The sequence below is a fragment of the Sinocyclocheilus anshuiensis genome, unplaced genomic scaffold (genome assembly GCF_001515605.1).
Source record: "Sinocyclocheilus anshuiensis isolate Anshui unplaced genomic scaffold, SAMN03320099.WGS_v1.1 scaffold235, whole genome shotgun sequence".
In the NCBI taxonomy this organism is placed as follows: Eukaryota; Metazoa; Chordata; class Actinopteri; order Cypriniformes; family Cyprinidae; genus Sinocyclocheilus; species Sinocyclocheilus anshuiensis.
Window position 1 is genome coordinate 1,465,221 of NW_015552562.1, and position 24,905 is coordinate 1,490,125.

Here is a 24,905-nt window from a genome sequence, read left to right on the forward strand (position 1 = left end):
ACATATACTTCGTAGACATCCTTAATCTCTAATAACTCCATTCTGCTGTCTGTTGTTCTGTTGTCGGTGTTTCATTGTTTGAATATGGCACTTATCACATGCTGTGTGGTATCGGTGTTTGGTATCGGGGCATTTTAATGAGTACGAGTACGAGTACAGGAGCTCAGTATCGGGCCCGATACTGATACCAGTATCGGTATCGGTGCATCCCTTGTATACAAACGTAACACATTTTTCTTAAATATATACATGCATGTGTGTGTATTTATATATACATAACAAATATGCACAGTTCACACACATATTATGTAAACAAAAACCTTTTTTTGGATGTGATTAATCATTTGACAGCAGTAATATATATATATATATATATATATGTATATTAGTGCTGTCAAACTATATATAATAGACAAGTATACAGTATATACTCATCAACATATACATGTTGATGAGTAATTCATATGAAAATGAAACTTAATAAAAACGACTTATTTTACTCATTTAATTTGAATCTAAATGCCGTGAATTCAAACTTGAATTACAGATTTAATTTTTTTTGCTCTAGCATCAGTTTAAATCCTGTTACAATTCCGAGAACTGAATTGGAATTTAAAAGACTTTCTCTGTTCAGTTCTGAACCTCTCAACCCTGCTATGGCAATGAGTGGATGAATGTCATCGTAACAGGTTGATAAAAAAGATTGATTATGCTGTTTGTTGTGTAATGGCCTGTGAATTCTGACTTTCAGGCTGGAAGGGGAACCTGTGTCAGCACTCTCTGGCTCTGTTTGTGAGTGTTGCTGTTCTGGTGCCCTGTGCAGTGCTAAGCGTCTACTACCTTTCTGCTGCAGACCTTTGTGTTACGGCTGGAGTTTGTGCTCAATGCTGTGCTGCTCTGCTTCTACAGCTTTGAGCTGGTTCTGGGGCTCATGACCATCTTGGTTTTTTCAAGGTAACTGCTTCTGTATTTTGTATGTTTTTCAACATATTTATCCTATAGTTATAAAGAGACATACACGTTATGAAAAGACATGCATGGAATAGAATAAACATGCAAGTGGAAATTTACAGAACTGACTGTCTTTTTAAAATACTAGATATTTATACTCAGCATTTTTTCACTCTCTTTCAGGGCCAACATTTATTAAGTTCATCTGTTTTTTGATGTCAGAATGAAAACACTGAACAGAATAAGCTTGCAGTCTTTCAAACTGAGAGCTGTCAACAGTTACCTTTTTTACAATACATGTAAGTTACATAAAACAGACATTTCATTTGTACAGTTTTTCAAACAAATAGATTAAGCATCTTTATTAAATAGATCTTGAGATGTTATAAAAGCTATTTCCAGTGTGCACAGATTTTTTTTAAATAATGTGTTGTTAATTGCAATGTAAATGTATTTATGTAAATATAGACTGCCATTATTAAATGGTAGAGTGAAACAATTGTGTCGTCATAATTTTAACACTTAATCATGCACATACACGTTTTAGAAATGTTTCAAAATGCATATTTTCGAAATGTGAAACATTGTGAAATGTATTACAATTTTAAGTAACTGTTTTCTATTTGAACATTATACATTATTTTTCTGGATTTTTGATGAACAAAGTTCAAAATAACAGCTAGATTTTTTTGTAACATTATAAAGGTCTTTACTGTCGCACATGATCAATTTAATGAATTTGTTTCATTATTTTCATTTCATTTTTTTATCCTAATAACCTCAAACTTTTGCCTTTTGAGTAAGGAGACAACTGAACCAGACCCTCATGTACATAATACTGAAGGGAACTGAAAGCTCTTGAAGCTTTTCTTGATTGTATGTTTGCAGGTTTGCAACACTAAATTAGTGACAATTCTGGCAAGCAACAACCTAAAGTTCTTAATTTTCCAGATGTTCTAACTGTGTCAACACATGTTTATATGCATACTGTGACTGCTGTCAGGTGAATGTCCTAATCCTAATTACTGTTGGACACAAGATTATGACTCCTCTTTAAAACCATCTCCAGTAACCCCAAGTGATTCTCAGCATCCTGCTGCCCAGGTCAACACAGAGCCTTTGTGCAATTCTCAATATGACCTGTAGAGATCAGTGCGACGCTAGCAATTCTTACTGCATTTCATTCTGAGACAAAAATATACGTAAATGAATGCATGACTATTCAGAATCTAATTTTTACAAGCAGAGCGGTTGTGTCACGCCTGTTTTTAATGAATTATATTAAAAGCAACCGTTTTCTGGCATGAAACCCTGCTGAAACCATCACAGAAATTCTTATGGCTTCCACAAATACCATTATAACCGTTACAAACTATCAACTAATTAACCATTAAAACCATTAAACAAAGGTTTTCTGTAGTGTGTTTTGGGACACATTCCATTAGGATTTATTGGTTTTAACACAAAGAGGTGATGACAAATTACCAGTGGACCCACAGGGACCATTATTAAAACCAATACAATTCACAATATAACCAGTAAACCTACAAATTCTGTCAAATTATTATTATTATTTTTTTTTTGTTACAGCAGAGAAAGCAATGAAATTATTAAATAACAAACATCCACACTCAGAAAAAGGTACAAAAGCTTTAATTTGGGTGATAACTTTTCAAAAAGTACCTTATTTACCCCTAAAAGGTGCATATTACCGGTAGTACCCCCAGTGTATGTATTAATACATAAATGGTACATATTAGTATCTTTTGAAAGGGTATGGTCACCCCACCCTTATGAACATTAACCATGATTTTATTGTAGTAAAAGTGTATTAACCATGTTTGTTTTTTGGTGTATTGATTACCGTTTGTGTAACCACAGTTTTACTACAAATACCATGGTTAAACTGGTTAGTATAGCAAAACCATGGTTAATTTGTGGTTACCATGGTGTAACTATAGTAACCATGGTTTTTTGTTTTTGTTTTTTTGTAGTAAAACCATGGTTAATTTTCGTAAGGGCAGTGAAAGCTTCTTTTTTTTTCTGAGGGTGAACCATCGCCAAAACTGGATTCTATGCTAATTATTAGTGGCTACTGCTGATAAACTTGAGAAATGTGCTGGAGATGTTGCACAGCCAGATATGACTCAATGTGCAGTGAAATCTCCCTCTCTCTTTGATTAGAAATTACTAAACATTTTTCAAAGGAACAGACTGTCTTTGGCACACAGTGTGCTTCACTGCTCATACAGCAATATACTTTCCTCTGTAGTGCTCATAATCACTTAGAAAAAAATGGCGGATCTCAATCTTTGCGTTGTGTGACCAAAATACCAAGCGGGTGTATTTGAAACCCTGGAGGTGGCGACAACTTGCTATCTCAGTTTCAGATGTCTGACAGACTGCTGACTAACCACAAATATCCACAGATATACGGTTTGCATATGCGAAAAGTGTTGCCCGCTTCCTAAACCGAACAAGTGAGGGATTTTGAACATTTTGAGAGTGAGATTTCTTCTCTTTTTATGTGCACTGGAGCTCTGTTGTTAATATGCAAGGCCAGTGCTGGATTAGCGCAGGTCAACACTCTCACACAGTGTGTTATGGAGGGGATAAAAGTCTTTCATCTGAGTTGAATTAGAGCGATCCTGGATTAAATCTAAAGGTCAATGCCTAACGCCGTGTACGCCATGTTCCTCAAATCAGCAGTTTCAGTGTTTACCTTGAATCTACATTTTACACTCCCTTTCTAGTGTTAATGTGGAAAAGAATATGGAGAATTTAATATTTCAGAGGCACCTGAGAGAAATTCAATGATATCCATTATTCAAATATTATCCAGAATGTATGTTTTGATGTTGACCCATGAAAACCACAAACTATATTTGACTGCACTTGATTTTATCCTAGTCACAGTGTAATTATGCTATTAAATAATGTTAACTAACAATGTGTATTGAACTATAATGTAAATAGAAATTGTGAAATAAAGTATTAAATATTTAATTAAACTGAATTAAAAATATTTGGTAATGCTTTACAATAGACTTCTTTTTGTTTATGTTAGCTAACTACATTAGTTAAAAAATACCCCCAATGCATTTATAAATATTAGTATACATATTAGTTGTAATATCAGTAAAATTGTCAACATTTCAAAGTTTTATAACAATGAACAGATGTATTTTTGCTAACTGATATTAACAAAGGTTATTAAATATTAGGTTGCAGTTTTTTTTAAAAGGTGTAATTATACAATTAATTACTGATTAATATAATGTGTACTAGGTATGTACTGAGTATGTTTAGATTAGGGTTTGGTTTAAGGTTAGTTGCATGCAATTATGCATAATTAACTGTTATTACTATATTACTTTGTAACAAAGAGACCATAAAATAAATATTGTAACAAATGTTCTGATCATTGACCATTTTTTCCTAGCTCGATACACTTGTGGTGTTCCCAGGTAAAAATGGGAACACCACATGCTATTTTATTACCAAACATTGGATTCAATCTTTTTATTAAACTGTTTTCTTTCAACTAGCACACATTTTGTATTCCTTTTTGGAACTGATTGATCGTAGGCCTCAATCATCTGAGCTTATGCACCTCAGTTTTTGAGTGAACATTGCCAAAATGATTCACAAATAATGTTTTTGTCACTCAAAAACTGATGGTGCATAAGCTCAGACCAATGAGGTCAAATCAAATCCAAAAAGAAAAACCTGTGCTGCATTGAATTTAAAAGGCCAGTCATTTTTGACCAGGAACACCTGTGAAGGATTTTCAACAGAGCACAAAATAAGCTACCTTTATTTAAAGCTAAATTACAATAACCATAACATATTAATGTTACAGTAAGTTTAAATGTGCTTCACTCTCCAGGACAGCCACTTCAGTGACTTCGTAGACACCCTCACAGAGTACGAGACCAAGAACGTGCTCGCGACTCTCATCATGAACGGCAAGGACATGGTGGCCGTCATGATGGCGGTCAACAAGATTGGCGCTCCTCATTTCACTGCTCAGGATGAAGAGGTAGCATTCACTTATATCATCCTCTGTGATAGCGAGTACAGCGCTTTGTGTTTATGCTCAACAATAAGTCGGAGTCTCGGTGAGGATGCCAATTTGAAACGTAAACAATGCCAGAAAGATTAATTATATGCATTATGCTTCCCACACATACTTTTAATCTCAAATGTTTTCATTGAATATTAATACAGTAAAAGCATTTTGATTAAACAGATTTCTACAGAACAGATTAAACGCTCTGTTGAAGTCAATCGAGCTCTGTGTCTTGTAGACGCTGAAGAAATATCTCAACTTTGCCAATCTTGTGCTTCGAGTTTTTCACCTGAGCTACCTGCACAACTGTGAAACCAGAAGAGGACAGGTGGGATTTCTGGGAGATTGAGATTTAAGACATTGACCCGTAAACACTGCCACTCCGTGATCTTGTCATTTTTCCTCTCATCTGCTTTGCAGGTGTTGCTCTGGTCTGCCAGCAAAGTGTTTGAGGAGCTGACTGACATTGAACGACAGTTCCACAAGGCCCTCTATACAGTCCGAGCCTTCCTTAACTGCGACCGCTACTCTGTGGGCCTCCTCGACATGACTAAAACTTAAGTGATTCATTAGTTATTTATTGCATCAAATATGCAGCTGGATTTGTAACTTGTAATTTGTCTGTTGAAGAGTATTGAAATAATTAGATTTTTGTTTATTTGTCTGTAGGAGTTTTTTGATCTTTGGCCCATACTGATGGGAAAGGTGCCTCCTTATAGTGGACCAAAGACCCCTGATGGCAGAGTGAGTGATACACCGAATAAATAGGGAATATGTGTTTAGTTAGTCATGTTAGAGAAATTAATTCTTACATGCTGTCACATGTTTGACTTACGGTATTAATGTTGCTCCAGGAAATGATTTTCTACAAAGTGATTGATTACATATTGCATGGAAAGGAGGACATCAAAGTCATTCCGTAAGTTAATGCATTTTATATTGCCTATTAAATTTGAGCTTCCACTTGGCATTTAATTAAGCCCAGTGTTGCCACATGCATTATCATGCATCATTCTACATTACATGCATTGTAATTATAAACATACTGTATCAAGAAATAGCATGTCTGGCTCTCCAGTTCCAAGATGTAAGGTGGGTCAGACAGTTCTGGGTGTTTGCAAGGGTGGGCCAAACTCATGACTGGGCCCATCTTCAGGAGGCCCTCCTATTGAGCCAGGTCTAAGACATAATTATTTATTTGAAAGTACAAATCTTCATATTCCTGGCATATATACACTACCATTCAAAATGTTTTTTATTTAGCAAGGATGCATTAAATTGATCAATAGTGAGAGTAAAGACATTTATAATGTCACAAAATATTAGAACTTTCTGTTCATCAAAGAATCATGTGGGTAAAAAAAAGCATATCTGTTCAACTATAATAATAATAATAAATGTTTCTTAAGCATCAAATCAGCATATTCAAATGAGATCATGTGACACTGAAGACTGGAGTAATGATGCTGAAAATTCAGCTTTGCATCACAGGAATAAATTACATTTAAAAAATGGTACAAAAGAAAAGTTATTACAAATTGTAATATTATTTGACAGCATTAACTGTTTTTTTACTGTATTTCAAATAAGAGACAGTGTTATTAAAATGTTACTAAAAATAATTTTTACAACTTTTAATGCATATATTAGATTTTTCTAGACTACCTAGAAAATAAAAATGGGATCCATTTAAAGAAAAGTGCTGGATTGTTCTGTTCAGACACACATGCATTGTTGTTACAGTAACCCTCCAGCTGACCACTGGGCATTAGTAAGTGGACTTCCCATCTGCGTTGCAGAGAACGGCCTGGTGAGAGTCTAGACCTCCATTCTCCTCTCCTGATGCCACAGTAGTCAGACAAGTTGGAAGCTATTATGGTTTATAATGTTCCTGTCATGTGCACAGCGAGGGGGAATAGAATGTGCTCCCACACTGAAATGATGGATAATTGTAATTTTGTGAACAGTAATTAATCAGAAAGCAATGCCCCTTCTCAGTGAGCGTGACTGCTGCTTTCTCTTCACTCTGTCTTACAGATCTGTAATATCATGAACGCAGCTGAAGACGAGTTCTTTGACTTTCAAGTGAGCTCACCTTAACTTACGCACCTATGAAAGCCCTGTATAATAATAATAATAATGAATGCAGTTTAATTAGCAGTGTTTCAAAAATAAAAGCTGTACACCTCAGCATTTTGTATATCTACAAAATTTTAGAAATTTTCCCGAAATGTATTTTGGTTAAAGTTTGTTTTTGTCCTGCCAGAAAGAGCCTCTGGATGAATCTGGATGGACAATAAAGAATGTACTCTCTTTGCCCATCGTAAACAAGAAAGAGGAAATTGTTGGCGTGGCCACATTCTATAACAGGAAAGATGGAAAGCCTTTTGATGACATGGACGAAACACTAATGGAGGTATTTGAGGCCACAGTATAGAACAGTAGTGTGTCATAGCTAAATATATAGTAATGGATAGATCAGCAGACTCTGCATTATTTATTTTTGAACATTTCAATAAGAACATTTCATAGTGTAGTGAAAGTTTACCCTGTTTTCAATTTATTATGCTGGGTTGGTTGGATTCAACTAAACTGCTAAGCCAAATCTCTAAAGTCTCTAAAAAGTACTTTGTACAAATGTGTCTGTTTTATCTTAGTGCTACAGTCCGCAGAGACTTTCAGTTGAGTTCAATCAGGTTCCCTGTGGAGATGTGAGGCTTTTTTAGTTTTCCCATTAATTTCCACCCGATTTCAATTCAATTCAATTCAAGTTTATTTGTATAGCGCTTTTCACCATACAAATCGTTGCAAATCAACTTTACAGCAAATGAAGTGTCTACAATATTTAGTGGTAGCTTATTAGTGGTGACTGTCAGTTAATGTACATATGGCAGAAATGTATGGAAAAATCAATTAAAGATGTAATCAAACAGACGATGAACACTATTAACAGCAATTATTATATGATGCAATCAAACTTATAGCAAAATGTGGTAGTTCTGTATGTTGTTTCAGGGTTGGCATCATCTGAGGTCCTCTGAGGGGTTGGCATCATCTCTTCTCAGGTGTTCTGGATCCAGACTGAAGCTTGTGTAAATCCTAGTTATTCCGTGGCAAAAACAGAGAAACAAATAGACATAATTAGCGTAGAAAAAATTTATTTGGTTAACCCAAACTAAAGGATAATAATGTGCATTTGATCAGATATAACTGCAGTAAAAGATTATGAGATGCATGATTTGACTAACAGAATGTTTTAATCTTCTTGTTCTCTTGTTGTTTCATTTATTTTGGTGTGAATCTGAAACTGAATGTGAATCTGAGGATGAATCCCATCCTAAATGCGACCTTAAATGTAAATATGAATCTTAATCTGAATCTGAAGCTGACTCTCAACCCACAGTAAATGTGAACCTGAATGAAAATATGAATCTAAACTTGAATCTTAACCTCCAGTATTTGTGAACCTTGAATGTAAATGTGAATCTAAACCTGAAGCTCAGTAGATGTAAACCTGAATGTAAATGCGAATCTGAATCTGAATCCCAATCTACAGTAAATGTGAACCTGAATGAAAATGTGAATCTAAACCTGAGTCTGAACCTGAATCTCAACCTACAGTAAATGTGAACCTGTATGAGAAGTGTAAATCTAAACCTGAATCTCAACTTACAGTAATGAACCTGAATGTAAATGTGAATCTAAATCTGAACCGGAATCTAAATCTACATACATTAAATGTGAACCTGAACATGAATCTGAATCTCAACCTAATTGTGAATCTGAACGTAAAGTTGAATCTAAACAGGAATCTCAATCTACATTAAATGTGAACTTGAACACAAATCTGAACCTAATTGTAAACTTGAATGTAAATGTGAATCTAACCCTGAATCCGAACCTAAATTTCAACCTACAGTAAATGTGAACCTGAATGAAAATGTGAACCTAAAAATGTATCTCAACCTACAGTAAATGTGAACCTGAATGTAAATGTGAATCTAAACCAGAATCTGAACCTAAATCTCAACCTACAGTAAATGTGAACCTGAATGAAAGTATGGCTAAACCTGAGTCTCAACCTGAATCTCAACCTACAGTAAATGTGAAACTGTATGAAAAGTGTGAATCTAAACCTGAATCTGAACCGGAATCTAAATCTACATACATTAAATGTGAACCTGAACATGAATCTGAATCTCAACCTAATTGTGAATCTGAACGTAAAGTTGAATCTAAACCGGAATCTCAATCTACATTAAATGTGAACCTGAACACAAATCTGAACCTAATTGTAAACTTGAATGTAAATGTGAATCTAAACCTGAATCTCAGTACATGTAAACCTGAATGTAAATGTGAATCTGAATCTGAACCTGAATCCCAATCTACAGTAAATGTGAACCTGAATGTAAATGTGAATCTAAACCTGAATCCGAACCTAAATCTCAACCTACAGTAAATGTGAACCTGAATGAAAATGTGAACAAAATGTATCTCAACCTACAGTAAATGTGAACCTGAATGTAAATGTGAATCTAAACCTGAATCTGAACCTACAGTAAATGTGAACCTGAATGAAAATGTGAACCTAAAAATGTATCTCAACCTACAGTAAATGTGAACCTGAATGAAAGTGTGAGTCTAAACCTGAGTCTCAACCTGAATCTCAACCAACAGTAAATGTGAACCTGTATGAGAAGTGTGAATCTAAACCTGAATCTCAACTTACAGTAATGAACCTGAATGTAAATGTAAATCTAAATCTAAATCTGAACCGGAATCTAAATCTACATACATTAAATGTGAACCTGAACATGAATCTGAATCTAAACCTAATTGTGAATCTGAACGTAAAGTTAAATCTAATTGTAAACTTGAATGTAAATGTGAATCTAAACCTGAATCTCAACCTGAATCTCAGTACATGTAAAACTGAATGTAAATGCGAATCTGAATCTGAACCTGAATCCCAATCTACAGTAAATGTGAACCTGAATGTAAATGTGAATCTAAACCTGAATCTGAACCTACAGTAAATGTGAACCTGAATGAAAATGTGAACCTAAAAATGTATCTCAACCTACAGTAAATGTGAACCTGAATGAAAGTGTGAGTCTCAACCTGAATCTCAACCTACAGTAAATGTGAACCTGTATGAGCAGTGTGAATCTAAACCTGAATCTCAACTTACAGTAATGGACCTGAATGTAAATGTGTATATAAATCTACATTAAATGTGAACCTGAACATGAATCTGAATCTCAGCCTGCAGTAATTCTGAACCTGAATGTAAATGTGAATCTGAACCTAAACATGAATCTGAATCGCAACCTATTTGTGTACATGAATGTAAATGTGAATCTAAACATGAATCTGAATCTCAACCTAATTGTGAACCTGAATGTAAAGGTGAATCTAAACCGGAATCTCAATCTACATTAAATGTGAACCTGAACACGAATCTGAACCTAATTGTAAACTTGAATGTAAATGTGAATCTGAACGTGAATCTCAACCTGCAGTAATTCTGAACCTGAATGTAAATGTGAATCTGAACCTAAACATGAATCTGAATCTCAACCTATTTGTGTACATGAATGTAAATGTGAATCTAAACCTGAATCTCTTTCAGTCGCTCACTCAGTTCCTGGGCTGGTCAGTGCTGAATACAGACACGTATGACAAGATGAACAAGCTGGAAAATCGCAAGGACATCTTTCAGGACATGGTCATGTACCACGTCAAGTGCAGGAAAGATGAGATTCAGAATATCTTGGTGGGTTTCTCCAACTTGACAGGGCTTAGTCCCTAGTGTGCACTAATTAAAATGAATTACACTACATTGGTAAAGCTGGTAATAGCAGGATATCCTATAGTATGAAGTATCTTGATCATGTGGAAAAGCAGTGCTGTCATATATGACAGTATGATTGATTGCCTGATTAAAATGGGTTGTATGAACAGAAAAAGAGTCATGGAATATTAGCCTTGTAAAATGTATTTTTTTATGTTCAGAACACACGTGAGGTGTATGACAAAGAACCTGATGAATGTGACGAGGATGAGCTGGAGGTTATTCTGGTAAAACTCAAAAAATTCATGCATAGTTTAAAGTCTAGTTTTATAGCTGTGTGTGTGTTCAGCTGTGCTGTCTCTCTCTGCAGTACGAAACAGTACCAGACTCAGAGGAATCAGAGATCTTTGAGTTCAGTGAGTTGGACCTGGTGAAGTGTGGCATCAAGATGTACTATGAACTGGGTGTGGTAGACAAATTCCATATTCCACGTGAGGTGAGTGATAATGACAACTCAAATCCTGTTGGTATATTTTGACTAGGGATGCACCGATACCACTTTTTCCAGTACTCGCCCGATACCGATACTTTTATTTTTGGTACTTGCCGATACCGAGTACCGATACCAATATTTTCATTGCATTTGTACATTTTTAAAATATTGGGTACAGAAACCAAAAGAGTATGTATAATGTTAGTTGGTTAACTTAATTTATCAAATAGATACAGTCAAACCAAAATTTATTCAGACATCTTCAACATTTCTCACATTATCACAGTTTATACGGTATAGTTTAGAAAATGGTAATAAAATATGACAAGATCTCAGAGTTAATTCTGCTGTCTTGTTCTGTTGTCGTGTTTCTTTGACTGAATATGGCACTTATCACATGCTGTGTGGTATCGGCGTTTGGTATCGGGGCATTTTAACGAGTACGAGTACAGGAGCTCAGTATCGGGCATCCCTACTTACAATACATTGTAATAATTGAAACCTTTAACTTGTCTTAAATACCCAAAGGCAAAATGACAAGTCAAGTCAAATTTATAGCCGTTTTCACAATACGCTTTGTTTCAAAGCAGATTCAGATGGCCGATAATACAGTTTGAGACAATACAAGGAATCAAGCAGTTGAGAAATGCTATATAGTATATATAGCCCTATGTATGCGGATATAGTTGGACACACTTGGATATCCAATATTATATAAACAGTTGGACAACAATATAGTTACATTTTGCAATGAAATAAAAAAACAGACAGTTGAGATTCGCTATACTATATATCTCCTCACGTGACTATACTATATAAATGTGGAAAGAGTTTCATACTCTGAAGTAACACTAGTGAGCAATAATATAAATAATGACATTTCTTCCTTAGGAAGATTTAGGTGAATCTGGCCCTGGTCTCTAGATGGCTTGGGTCCCTCCTTCAATTAATTTTTACCCATTTTATCATTTTCAAAACAAGATATAATTCATGTCTACAACAAAAATGGGATATGCACCCAAGTTTCATTTTTCAAGTTATCATTAATGATTTATGTACATTCGTCCTACTAAGCATCACTAAATACTGCTGCTACAATTCATCTAAAAATACACTGTTTCAGTGCACTCTCTTTAAGATATTTTATTGCACACTGTACAGACAAAGTAAATACAATATTTGCTATGCCTTGCAAGACTTAGCTGAAATTGATTTCTCTCTAGACCCTGGTGCGCTTTGTGTACTCGGTCATTAAAGGTTACAGGAGGATCACCTACCACAACTGGAGGCATGGCTTCAATGTGGGCCAGACCATGTTTACACTGCTCATGGTAAGAGAAAAACCACTCAGAATGACATTTCAAACATTTCATTTCTACACGCTGTTAAGGGGGCCTAAAAATCTCATCTCAACCCCTCTCCAAATCTGCTCTCGCTTCAGAAACAACACCTCATCTTGCTCAGCAAATGCTAGTGAAGCCCTAGCTATGAATACATTTACTGTTCTCACCCTGCAAACAAAAAAAATAAATAAACAAACCAGCTATGCTAGCCTTGCAACAGAGCATTTGATAAATTTGCCCCTCTTTAGTGGGTGCTAGAGTCGTGGGCCTTTTTTAGGGAATATGTTTAATGATACGGCCCATCTCCAACACGCATTCTCTGAAATGGCAGACGGCCCCGTCTAATTAATCAGCCGAGTGTAAACCTGCTCCTGGTTAAGTCATGTGTAATCACTGCGAGCTGGCTGTACGTCAGGAAGGATGGAGTGTTGGAGGGCTGGAAGAAACGCAAGCCAGGCTGCTAATGAGCCTTTCTCAGCACTACTCTCATGCTTCACTGAGCCTAATGAGCCCTCACTAGTCAGCCTCTTGATCTACAAGAGTAGGGGGTGTGTCTTAACGTGGCTCCGCCTTGAAGCCTTTTAAACCTGCTCTTTTGTATCTCAGACAGGTGACCTGAAGCGCTATTATACGGACCTGGAGACGATGGCGATGGGCTCTGTCATGATATTGACCACCGTGGCACTAACAACCTCTACCAGATGAAGTATGCACTCATTAAAGTCAATATCCCACTGCTCTTACTAAAGAAAAATGTGTATGTATTACAATATTCAGAAATATAGTGTGGAGACATTCTCATTTTTATATCACCAACATCCACTACCAGGGGTATCATGCACCAGTGGGTGCACCAAAAGACACATTCTTCTAAATCAATGTAACTTAGTAGTACTTTATTTAGATGTCAGACCAGTTTTGTGGCAGCATTTTTGTTCAGCGTGCAAACAGATGGGTTCAAAACCTGACCTGATATGCATTAACCGAGGAAAATTGCAACTTGACAGCTACTGGGCAACATTTTCACAGTATGCAAAGACATTTTGAAAAAAAATTATTTTGTGCTCCACTGAGAAAAAAAGTGACATGCATTGAAATGAAATGAGAGGGGGTAGAGAATGGCATAAGTCATCATGCCTACAATAATCATGTAATTCAGTGGTCAAAGATGCATTTTTATTTGCATTCAAAATACACCCTAATCAAAGATCTAAGGAGCCAACGTTTACATTTGAATTATTAAAATCGTTAAATTTATGCAAACTGCATTGCACATTGCATCATGCCTATTTGCGTTCATTTTTACTGAAAGTCTGTGACCTTCTAGGTTTTAAGATTCCATTTCTGTGATGACTTTGCCAGGTCTGGGAATCCACTGGCAAAGCTGCATGGCTCCTCCATTCTTGAGAGGCACCATCTAGAGTTTGGAAAAACTCTGCTTAGAGATGAGGTAATGCTAAAAATTAATTACATTTCTGAGCAATTTTCATCATTACATTTTTGAGCTCTGCAGACCATTGAGAATGTGCATCTAGTTGATAAGCCCATAAATAACTGCCTCCTCACTCACAGCAAGCAGTTTCCTCACTGAAATAAATTGTTTTCCAAGGCCTTAAATATCTACCAGAATCTGAACCGAAGACAGCACGAAACCGTCATCCATTTGATGGACATAGAATTGTTGTTGTTTTTTTTCTGCTGTGTGGGATGTACTTGGCTTTGTGAATCATTTATTCAGAGTTAGTCTTACAGTCAGAGCTGCATAAGCATGATTAACATGAATTTATTCATGATGTGCCTCTTTCAGAAGATCGTGGATCAGTCCAAGACCTACGAGAGCTGGGACAGTTGGACCAAATACATGATGTATGAAACAACTCGGAAAGAGATTGTCATGTACGTGCTGTGCAAAAGTAACCTGCTAAATAACTAATATCACCTATAATAGCTGTTTGCTCAATAAGCTGCTTTATATACCACAGAATATAATATGCAGCAGCTTGAATTTGGTGCCTTTTAAGGTTCATAAATATGAATTCACAGCATGGTGTTTTGGTTTTCCACACCGCAGGGCTATGATGATGACTGCCTGCGATTTGTCAGCTATTGCCAAGCCATGGGAGATTCAGAGCAAGGTTAGATATTCCTTATGCATAATGCAATGTCACATGCAAGGCCTGATACCACAGCGACGTATTCAAACATGTAGGGCAGCCAAGGGTGTGACTGCATAGGAAAATGAAATCGCTGGGCTCTCAGCCGGCATAATGGGTCTGAAACCCCATTCATATGATAATGTATCCATGGATGGGTTGTTTACATTCATTGTTGAACACTCATTATTATATGCGTTTCACAGCAGACGGTAATGTAGATCATCTCACATGCGTGAGATTATATTCTGCCGGATGTCATGCATTTTTTAAAAATCAACATTCTTCTTGTAGATGGTTTTTTGGTTATTATATTTGTGGAAGTAGATCCAAGAACAATGATAGAGCCAAATGTTATAGTTGCAAATGGGACATGTGCCAGGTCTGTCTCAGTGGGAATCGTTATGTAGCAATTTCTGCTTGGTTTAAGTCATTAATGGTCTCTAATGCACAGTTAATATATTTGAAATCTAGTTACACGTAAAATCCATATTCGCATCTCTCCAAATGCATCTATAAAGAGCATAAATCTAAGTTTATTACTGACTGTGTCATGTAGGTGGCGTTGTCCGTTGCTGCAGAATTCTGGGAGCAGGGTGACCTGGAGAGGACAGTGCTGGAGCAGCAGCCTATTGTGAGAAAGCGCCTGGGATGAAGGGGGCTGAGAGAAAGGGAATAAGAATGAAAAGTTCCCATGGGTTATGTCGTGATGTACTGCCTATTATGCGGTGCAGTGAATCAGAAAGAGCGGTCACAATGGCCCAGTCTAACAGACCGCTCCCAAACTCCCCATTTTCCTTAGCTGTGATTGGAAATGCAAGAATATAATGTCAACTTTTGAAAGTGTCTTCGAACTTTCTACTTTAGTTGCATGGCCCTTCATGTGTTATATCATTTAGCTTTAAATATTCACAGTATTGAACAGCCATGTAAATGTAATATAAATGAATGTGTGACCCATGCTTCTGAGTCTGAGGACAAAAGAAACTCTCAGTCAATTATACCCTGGAGTAATGTAATGTTTAATGCATTTCATGATGTTGATAACAAAGAATGGAATATACTTTAGTTTGCTCTTTGCTTTTCATAACAATAATCCCATTCAAGTCTATATGCGACCATGGACCACAAAACCAGTCTTAAGTGTCAATTTTTCAAAATTGAGATTTATACATCATCAGCTGAATAAATAAGCTTTCCATTTGTGTATGGTTTGTTAGGATAGGACAATATTTGGTCGAGATACAACTATTTGAAAATCTGGAATCTGAGGGTGCAAAAAAATCAAAATATTGAGAAAATCACCTTTAAAGTTGTCCAAATGAAGTTCTTAGCAATGCATATTGCTAATCAAAAATTAAGTTTTGATATATTTACGGTAGGAAATTTACAAAATATCTTCATGGAACATGATCTTTACTTAATATCCTAATGATTTTTGGCATAAAAGAAAAATCTATAATTTTGACACATACAATGTATTTTTGGCTATTGCTACAAATATACCCCAGCGACTTAAGACTGGTTTTGTGCTCCAGGGTCACATATGTTAGGTTAAAAGTAATCCAAAAGTAGCCAGAATACATTACTTAAAATATTACAAATGTAATCTATAATGAATGTTATTTGTAATCAGTAACAGACTACAATTTGTAAGCAATCTGCTGGGAATCGGTAGGTTGTGGTTTCAGTTAAGAACAAGCTGCTTCCTTTCCAGCCCATGATGGACCGGAACAAAGCGGACGAACTTCCCAAACTGCAGTGTGGTTTTATTGATTTTGTCTGTTCTTTCGTTTACAAGGTGAGGTCCTCCATTTCGATTAGTAAACAAAACGACATATGGGACTTCATTGATCTACACCTCTAAATGTTCACAGGATCCAGACGAGAGTCCATAAGGAAGCAGACACATAATCATCAGCATAAATGCACAATGCTGGTCTTGATCAGATGTCTGTATACTTGAGTTTTAGTGTGATCGTCACAATGCAGGCCTGCTGGAAGTAGAGAGTGTGAAGTTGAGAGGGCTGGAGGAAACATGGATTCACATAGGGTTCTATTTTCTACCAATTCAAATCATTCATACATTTCAAAACGTGATTTTGTGAATGTTACTTAAGAATGTCATTTTGTTGGAACTAAAAGAGGTGTGCAATATGTGTTGTCTGCAGGTTTTTGCACAAATCAAACAAAAACACGTCTGTTTGATGTAGCCCAGGGGTAGGCAAGTTCGGTCCTAGAGAGCCGCAGTCCTGCAGAGTTCAGCTCCAACCCTGAAAAAAAAACTCACCTGCCTATGCTATAGCCTTAGTAATCCTGAAGACATTGATTAGTTGTTCAAGTGTGTTTGATTAGGGTTGGAGCTGAACTCTGCAGGACTGCGGCTCTCTAGGACCAAACTTGCCTACCCCTGATGTAGCCTAATAGACTGCAGTTAGAATGCCAAGGAAAATAGTACCAAACAAACCCAAAGCGCCACTTGCTTTGATTCAGCCATTTTTATCAAATCGTTCAAATAAGCGATTCAGTGATTCAGTCAATTAGACTGGGATTTGCTGCCACCTGCTGGTGGTTTTAGCTTCATATTTAAAGTATCATTTGATTTTTTTTAATTTCATATTTTAATAATCAAAATGTTATTTTTAAAACATTAATCTCAGCATTATTCTACACTTCTAAATGTTCACAGGATCCAGACGAGAGTCCATAAGGAAGCAGACACATAATCATCAGCATAAATGCACAATGCTGGTCTTGATCAGATGTCTGTATACTTGAGTTTTAGTGTGATCGTCACAATGCAGGCCTGCTGGAAGTAGAGAGTGTGAAGTTGAGAGGGCTGGAGGAAACATGGATTCACATAGGGTTCTATTTTCTACCAATTCAAATCATTCATACATTTCAAAACGTGATTTTGTGAATGTTACTTAAGAATGTCATTTTGTTGGAACTAAAAGAGGTGTGCAATATGTGTTGTCTGCAGGTTTTTGCACAAATCAAACAAAAACACGTCTGTTTGATGTAGCCCAGGGGTAGGCAAGTTCGGTCCTAGAGAGCCGCAGTCCTGCAGAGTTCAGCTCCAACCCTGAAAAAAAAACTCACCTGCCTATGCTATAGCCTTAGTAATCCTGAAGACATTGATTAGTTGTTCAAGTGTGTTTGATTAGGGTTGGAGCTGAACTCTGCAGGACTGCGGCTCTCTAGGACCAAACTTGCCTACCCCTGATGTAGCCTAATAGACTGCAGTTAGAATGCCAAGGAAAATAGTACCAAACAAACCCAAAGCGCCACTTGCTTTGATTCAGCCATTTTTATCAAATCGTTCAAATAAGCGATTCAGTGATTCAGTCAATTAGACTGGGATTTGCTGCCACCTGCTGGTGGTTTTAGCTTCATATTTAAAGTATCATTTGATTTTTTTTAATTTCATATTTTAATAATCAAAATGTTATTTTTAAAACATTAATCTCAGCATTATTTATGCAGTTGTAATTTCAATGTAAATGCATTCATGCCACCTCTGAGCTGCATTAATCTTTCAAATCAAAATGCAAAAATACAACATCTAGCATGTCTTAGAAGATCTTTATTTACTCAACATTATGCCCACAATACTCCCACTTTACTCACGCCCAAACCCTCTTGCAGGAGTTCTCTCGCTTCCACGTAGAAATCACACCCATGCTAGAGCGTCTGCTGAACAACAGGAAGGAGTGGAATGCTCTGAAGGAAATTCATGAGGCCAAGGTAGCCAAGCTGGAAGAGGCTAAAAAAGCTAAAGAGGGGGCAGATGGTGTCACCTCAGCTGCTAATCAAGGTAGATAGTGACTGAAATGGTGTATCACAGTAATAGTTCACCCTAAAATGTGGAAGACAAATGATTTGTTCAAATGTTTACGCTGCTCTTTTACATAAAGTGGGTGTAAAATGGCACAATAGAATCATAAAAGTCCACGTCTACTGAGGAGGACAAGATTCTCAGGAATAATATTTAAACACTTAGTTCACCCAAAAATGAAAATGAGCTGCAAATTTACTCACCCTCGGGCCATCCAAGTTTGTTTCTTCATGAGAACAGATTTGGAGAAATGTAGCATTACATCACTTGCTCACCCATGGATCCTCTGCAGTGAATGGGTGCCGTCAGAATAAGAGCCAAACAGCTGATAAAAACATCACAATAATCCACACCACTCCAGTCTATAAATTAACATATGGTGAAGCTTTTCACTTCACAAGATGCGGAGTTGGAAAGCAAGTGATGTAATGCTAAATTTCTCCAAATCTGTTGAAGCAGCAAACTCATCTACATCTTGGCCTGAGGGTGAGGACATTTTCAGCAAAATTCAAACATGTTTTCATTTAACTATTCCTTTAATCTTTAAGGTATGTTTTTGGCACAAATTTACTGTTTGACTTCATATGGACTACTTTTGTGCTTTTGTCCGTATTTGTCCTTTTGCTTTGAATGTATGGAAAAAAGCAACGTGAACATTCTTCAAAATTTCACCTTTTGTATTTCACAGTTTTGGAATGATTTCTGTAAACAATTTTGTAATGAATAAATATATATGTATTTTAAATGTATGAACCGTTCGATTAAGAATGCACATTACAAACAATTGACATGTCATTTATTTTCTTTTCTTTTCCATATCCAAATTCTCTTTCCTTACAGGAAACGCGGTCCCGGCCCCATCTCAGTCCAAGACCCGTGTCATTTCCTAGACGTCTAACTGCACAAAAACAGACAATGAGAACGTATGTCAATGTGCCCATAATTTGGATCGCTATTATTATTTCTCTCCACAGGATGTCCTGTTACAATTATTTGCACTAGTCTTAAATTTATAGGTAAAGCAAACCTTTTAGTGTGAGTAACAGATTATTGCAATGTCTCAGTGGTGACACCAGGTTTTGTAAAGTTATACTTTAGTGACAATAGCTGAAAATGTACATGTACATGAGAGTATAGTGTGAATACATTTGGAAAGTCCACGTTACGTTTTTCATTATTTATATGTAGAAATGTATAAATAAATATAAAATGAGACATTTTTGAGCCTAGCCTTGTTATTTTTTTTAAGCTTTTGTAACCATGTTGCTGTGCAAAATAAGACTTCTGCCCCTAGCTCTAGTGTTAACTGTCCCACTGGGACATACATAACAGTCTTACAAAAGCATTGGATAACACCTAGGGGGTGTTGGCCTAATCGACTGGGAAGGATGAGAGCCGATTGGCAGGACAGCAAAAAGAGGCGGGCTCAATGCTAGCATTTACGTCATGTCACAGACGCAGTCACTGCACGTCAATGGCTATGATGTCACGTCTTCTGCTACATTTACCTCACTCTTACAGCAAAGAGGTGGAGTCGAGAAAATCTGCAACCACTGCAGAAGCCAAAATTAGCTCTGACGTGACAGCAAATACACAGACCTGTTCAGATAGATGTGCATCCCCCTCACACACACACAGTGCCGTAGGGAATGATTATTCTGACATCTGAATCACAAACCAGCAGAGCAGCAAATTGCCACCAGCTCTCCGAATGGCTGCATTATAACAGTGCTCTCATTCAGCATGTTCTGCTACATACCCTCAGTGAAAGGAGCCGCCACAATTAGCTTCACCATCTAAAATTGAAGGCACTCTGCATGGATACAACACAGAATTCCATTTGCCATTGGCTGGCATTTCAATGCTGCAACCAGTCAGACAGTTTCCAGCTGAGCCATTCTGTTTATGCAATGCGTAATGTCATTTGGAGCATGTGAAAAAAAGTGACGGCCTAAAGCAAGTGCTGCTGGGTTTTTAAAAATCCTCTTTCTCAAGTTGCTATTCAGCACTTGTTCAAAGAATAGCATTGAATTGTGCGGAAGGTATTATTGCAGTTTACTGCAGCATTTATTTGGCATAAATAACATAGTAATGCAGTGCATGAATGAATCACAAAGTTGAATGTTGTTCATTATGGATTTTATTTTTTGGAGGCAAAACAATTAATATATGTACTTTTTTTTTTACAGTATATGAGGATCAGTTTCTACAGTTTAATAATGTAAACAATCTCGGAAGAGAAATGTGTTCAGTTTAAAAGGAAGCCATCATCTTCTTTCTTACTATTTACATGAATTAAAATATAATTTATGACATCAAATAATTTCCACTATATAGATTTGAGCTAGGAAACTAGATTTTAACAATTTAAAAATACTGAAATGCATTTGTCTCCACATTCTCAAGATGTATGAAAATCACACAATACCGAGAAATAAAAATTGAAAATAAAACCAACACCATTTCAAGACATCCAAGCTAAGTGGCATATAAATAAAAAAAACTAAAAACATATGTAAAAATATAAAATCTTACTAGCAGTATTTACCAAAAACTACGTTAAAAAAGGAAAATCATAACGAACTTGATAGTCATTAGATGTAAAGTCCAAAAAAAACATGAGACAATGAAGAAAACAATGTATGCCCTTTGACTCAGATTTTGTTTCCACAAAAGACAAGGTCTTGAAGCAGCAAAACAACAAGGCATGGTACCGTAATGACACAAATGCTAGATCCACTTCTTGATAAAAATGATACAAGGTTTAGCACACAATATAAACTCTCCTCAAATATATTCACTTCTGATTCAAGAGGAAAATTCCCTCCAATCTTGCAAGAGCATGTACTTTGTGAACAACAAATTGCAGGGCCATAGATGTAGTGAATTAAAAGTGACATTTTGTATGAACTAAGAAAACAAGAGGAAGAAATCACATGCGCACGCACACACACACACACACACAGGGCCAAGCCAAACGATCATGTCATTCTTGAAATGGATTTGATGCGATACCTCACTTCTCCTGTATCCAAACATCAAATGTACTTTTTGGTCAACTTGTCTAGCGATTGCTAAAATGAGGGCTGGAAAAAAATGTATTGCATTGAAGAAGGTTCCCTTTGGATTTTGTTTTTTTTCCTTTTTTTAACCTTTTTTATTATTATTTTTCATTTGGATCTGTACATTCTAGATTGACAGTGTTGAAATGTATTGAAGTGTTCTGAAACACTGAATAAAATGGTCTATAACAAATTATATAATCTATATATTTATCTACACAAACACACAAATATATATATATGTATATATATAATCAGATATATGTATATACCTTTTATAATATGGCTGTATTGAAAAAGTGTACTTACGTCAGTAAAGAAAACACATTGGATTGTAAAGGAGATCAGACAGGACTGATAGCTTTGTTTTCCCCTAAGGTTTAAGGCTCTCCCTGTGAGATTGGGCTGTCTGTGTATATTCCTAATAAAAAAAGTCCCTCTCAGCCAGCGATTCTTAAATGTCGACCTTCTTTTTGAACCATCTGAGCTGTCTGCAACGTACAGTACAGGATCGGATTACCCTTAAAACAACCAATCTCTTCAATAAACCCTTCCGTTATGAGGAAGGCTTTCTTAGCCGTATTGCATCTCAATTGCATAAAAAAGAAAAACATATTAAAGTCATTAAAAACAAACATTTCTAAAGGAACACTCTATACAACTGTGTTTGACTTATGAAGCCATATCAATGAAAATTCCCTTCTGGATCTCCCTGTATTGCTTAACGCTGTTTTGTTGTGTTCACCAGCAACCAATCAGAGCCACACGTTACCACATCGCTGTACAGCACATAACCATACATCTCATGTTTACACAAGACACAGTGCTATATACACATTTTATACTTCTCCATATATATATATATAATCATGTAAACCAGCACATCTCTTGCTTATTTAGTAGTATACATACTAAGCACAAACACTCATTCAGCTTAAGATCTTATAGGGCGAATTGGTCAAAAGCGGCTGTAATATTCAGAGGCCGTGTCCACGTAACAGCTCGGTACCGTAAAAGGGAAAGCCGAAAGGCACGTCCTGATAGGGTACTTAAACACTGAATAAGGCGTTCTGTACTTAGTGTGCGCTCTAGTAAAAGTCGAAAGAGAATTCAGTCGTGTAAACATTCAGGTTTGGGGTGTGTTTCTGGATAAAGGGGGGTAAAGAGAGGCCGCCGGCGCTCCCATACATGCGCACACACTCGCTCACAACTGCACTAGATCCACAGGCCGAAGGTTGGAGGAGACCCCCGCAGAACAAAAGCAACGGGTCCCGGCATATAATAAGGGACGGACCCATCCCTAGACCCCGTAAAAGACACGGACGACACGCAGTTATACACTGGTACACGTTAAAACACACACGAAGGACAAAGAGAGAAGTAGCCACAAGGTAAGAGCTAGAAAAAACCCGCAGATCTTCCCCTGTCGGAAAGGAGAGAGTAAAAAAAGAGCGTTCGAGCTTCTAGAGAGAAAGAGTATGAGAGAGTGACATGTAAACAAAGCAGAGATACGACCGTATCTCTAATGAGATTGAGCTCGGGAAAGATCTTCCTCCTAGTTTACCGCCACATTTCTCTCAGCAGCACTCCAATGCGTCAACCGCCTGGATGTCTGGCAGGGCTCTGCTACTGGGAGAGTCGAACCGCTCCACTGTACTGCCGAATCGAGACCGATTGGATGGGCGCTACAATCGCATTTGTGATGGATACATTCTAGAAATACGTTTCCCTCAGATTGGGCTTCTAATCCAGTCGCGTTCTGACAAGTAAAACGGTAACAGAAACTGGCGAGGTAAAGATGAAGTGTGTATTTCTGTGCCAAACACAATGTCTGTTTTCAAACAGGTTTCCAATTGACCCTTCGCACATTACTGTTGCTATGTCCGACAAGCCATGCCGCTCATCATGTTCTCACGCAGAGAAAAATACATCACGGCAGAGACACGGCAGGTTACTTGCTCAGCTTTAAAATTAGGTCATTTTTAAGAAAGTCAAATACCATTACCATTTTGTTGCACTTTAACGCGTCGTGACATATCGCTGTAGTGCCTCAGTTCAAGCGGCACGTGAGCCGATCGTCTCTTCTTCTTTACTAGTTATAGCATGAAATAAACATGAATGAACATCGGAAGGTATCTTGCATAAACCGCGGAAAGATGTCAATACACACCATTTTTCAAGTTCAAGTCCACCAACGTTAATCTACTCTGGTTTGCTTCGGACAAAAATTACATTATGATTGGTCAGATCGGCTGTCAATCAAACTCCCTGCAAAGGGTCAATTGGTCAGCCAAAGACAAAGCCCCGCCCCTAAACTCAAGTCATTGGCTGTGTCAGGCTGCTCAAACAAACAGATCAATGTTTTGATACATCTGTGTTTACTTTAACAGTTTTTAGCTTGGATAGGAGTATTTTAACATAAAAAAATGACACTTCAGCTTTAAGGTAGTACAGTCGAGTTTGGACTCGTTTGTGTCTGACAGCCAGCAGCAAAAGCCCCTTCCACACCAGAGGAGGGCAAAGGCCAGACCAAAGAAGCACTACCTTGTTTGAGTGCATAGATGAAATCAAGGAAGCACTAAAATTACAAAAATACTACTTTTTTCTCGACTTGTTGATTTGTAAACTCTACCTTGTAGGATTTTTTTGTTTGTCGTTTTTTTAAATCCACTTTTAATCCATCGTAACACAAACACACACACACACAGAGTTGAACATCCACAAAATTTCGCTAATACAAAGCTTGTTTATATATTTCTACGACAAAATGGTGAAAGCACCTTGCAGGTCTATGAAGAGTGACAAAGGGGTACAAAAAAAAAACAAAAAAAAGCACACGCACGTCACAACAACCGATGGAAAAGAGTGCGGTTTGCTATGAAGCCCGAGCCGCTCGCAACGTCACGAATGCCATCAAACACACACGAGAAGCAGCACTTGTGTCCGGTGTCTCAGAGCTGATTCTGTTCCTTTGTAATCCTCCCGCCCCATTGTCCTCCGATCCTCAGTTATAAGTGACAAGGTCTATTTTTTTATTCCAATGTTCAAAATGTAAACATGAAGAAGTGCCTTGTTTGAGGTGCTGAGGCGAGTCTCGGACGGGGCGTGACGCTGGAGACGCGTGGTAAGGCGCGTGTCAGCGATGCAGGCTCCTCTGGGCCTCTTTCAGCAGAGCGTCAAAGTCCAGTGCATCATA

At 37.1% G+C, this 24,905-nt stretch overlaps 1 protein-coding gene and 1 pseudogene across 1 annotated transcript in view; both read left to right on the plus strand.

The window, feature by feature from the left end:
• tmem216 (transmembrane protein 216) overlaps positions 1-1,415 on the plus strand; it is a 7,159-nt gene extending 5,744 nt beyond the window's left edge. Inside the window, 3 exon segments of the mRNA XM_016455391.1 lie at positions 752-843; positions 845-954; positions 1,135-1,415. Coding sequence (XP_016310877.1) covers positions 752-843; positions 845-954; positions 1,135-1,150 — 218 coding nt within the window. The 3' untranslated portion in view covers positions 1,151-1,415.
• Positions 1,416-4,822: 3,407 nt separating this feature from the next.
• LOC107664722 (rod cGMP-specific 3',5'-cyclic phosphodiesterase subunit alpha-like) lies at positions 4,823-20,358 on the plus strand (annotated as a pseudogene).
• Positions 20,359-24,905: the final 4,547 nt, after the last annotated feature.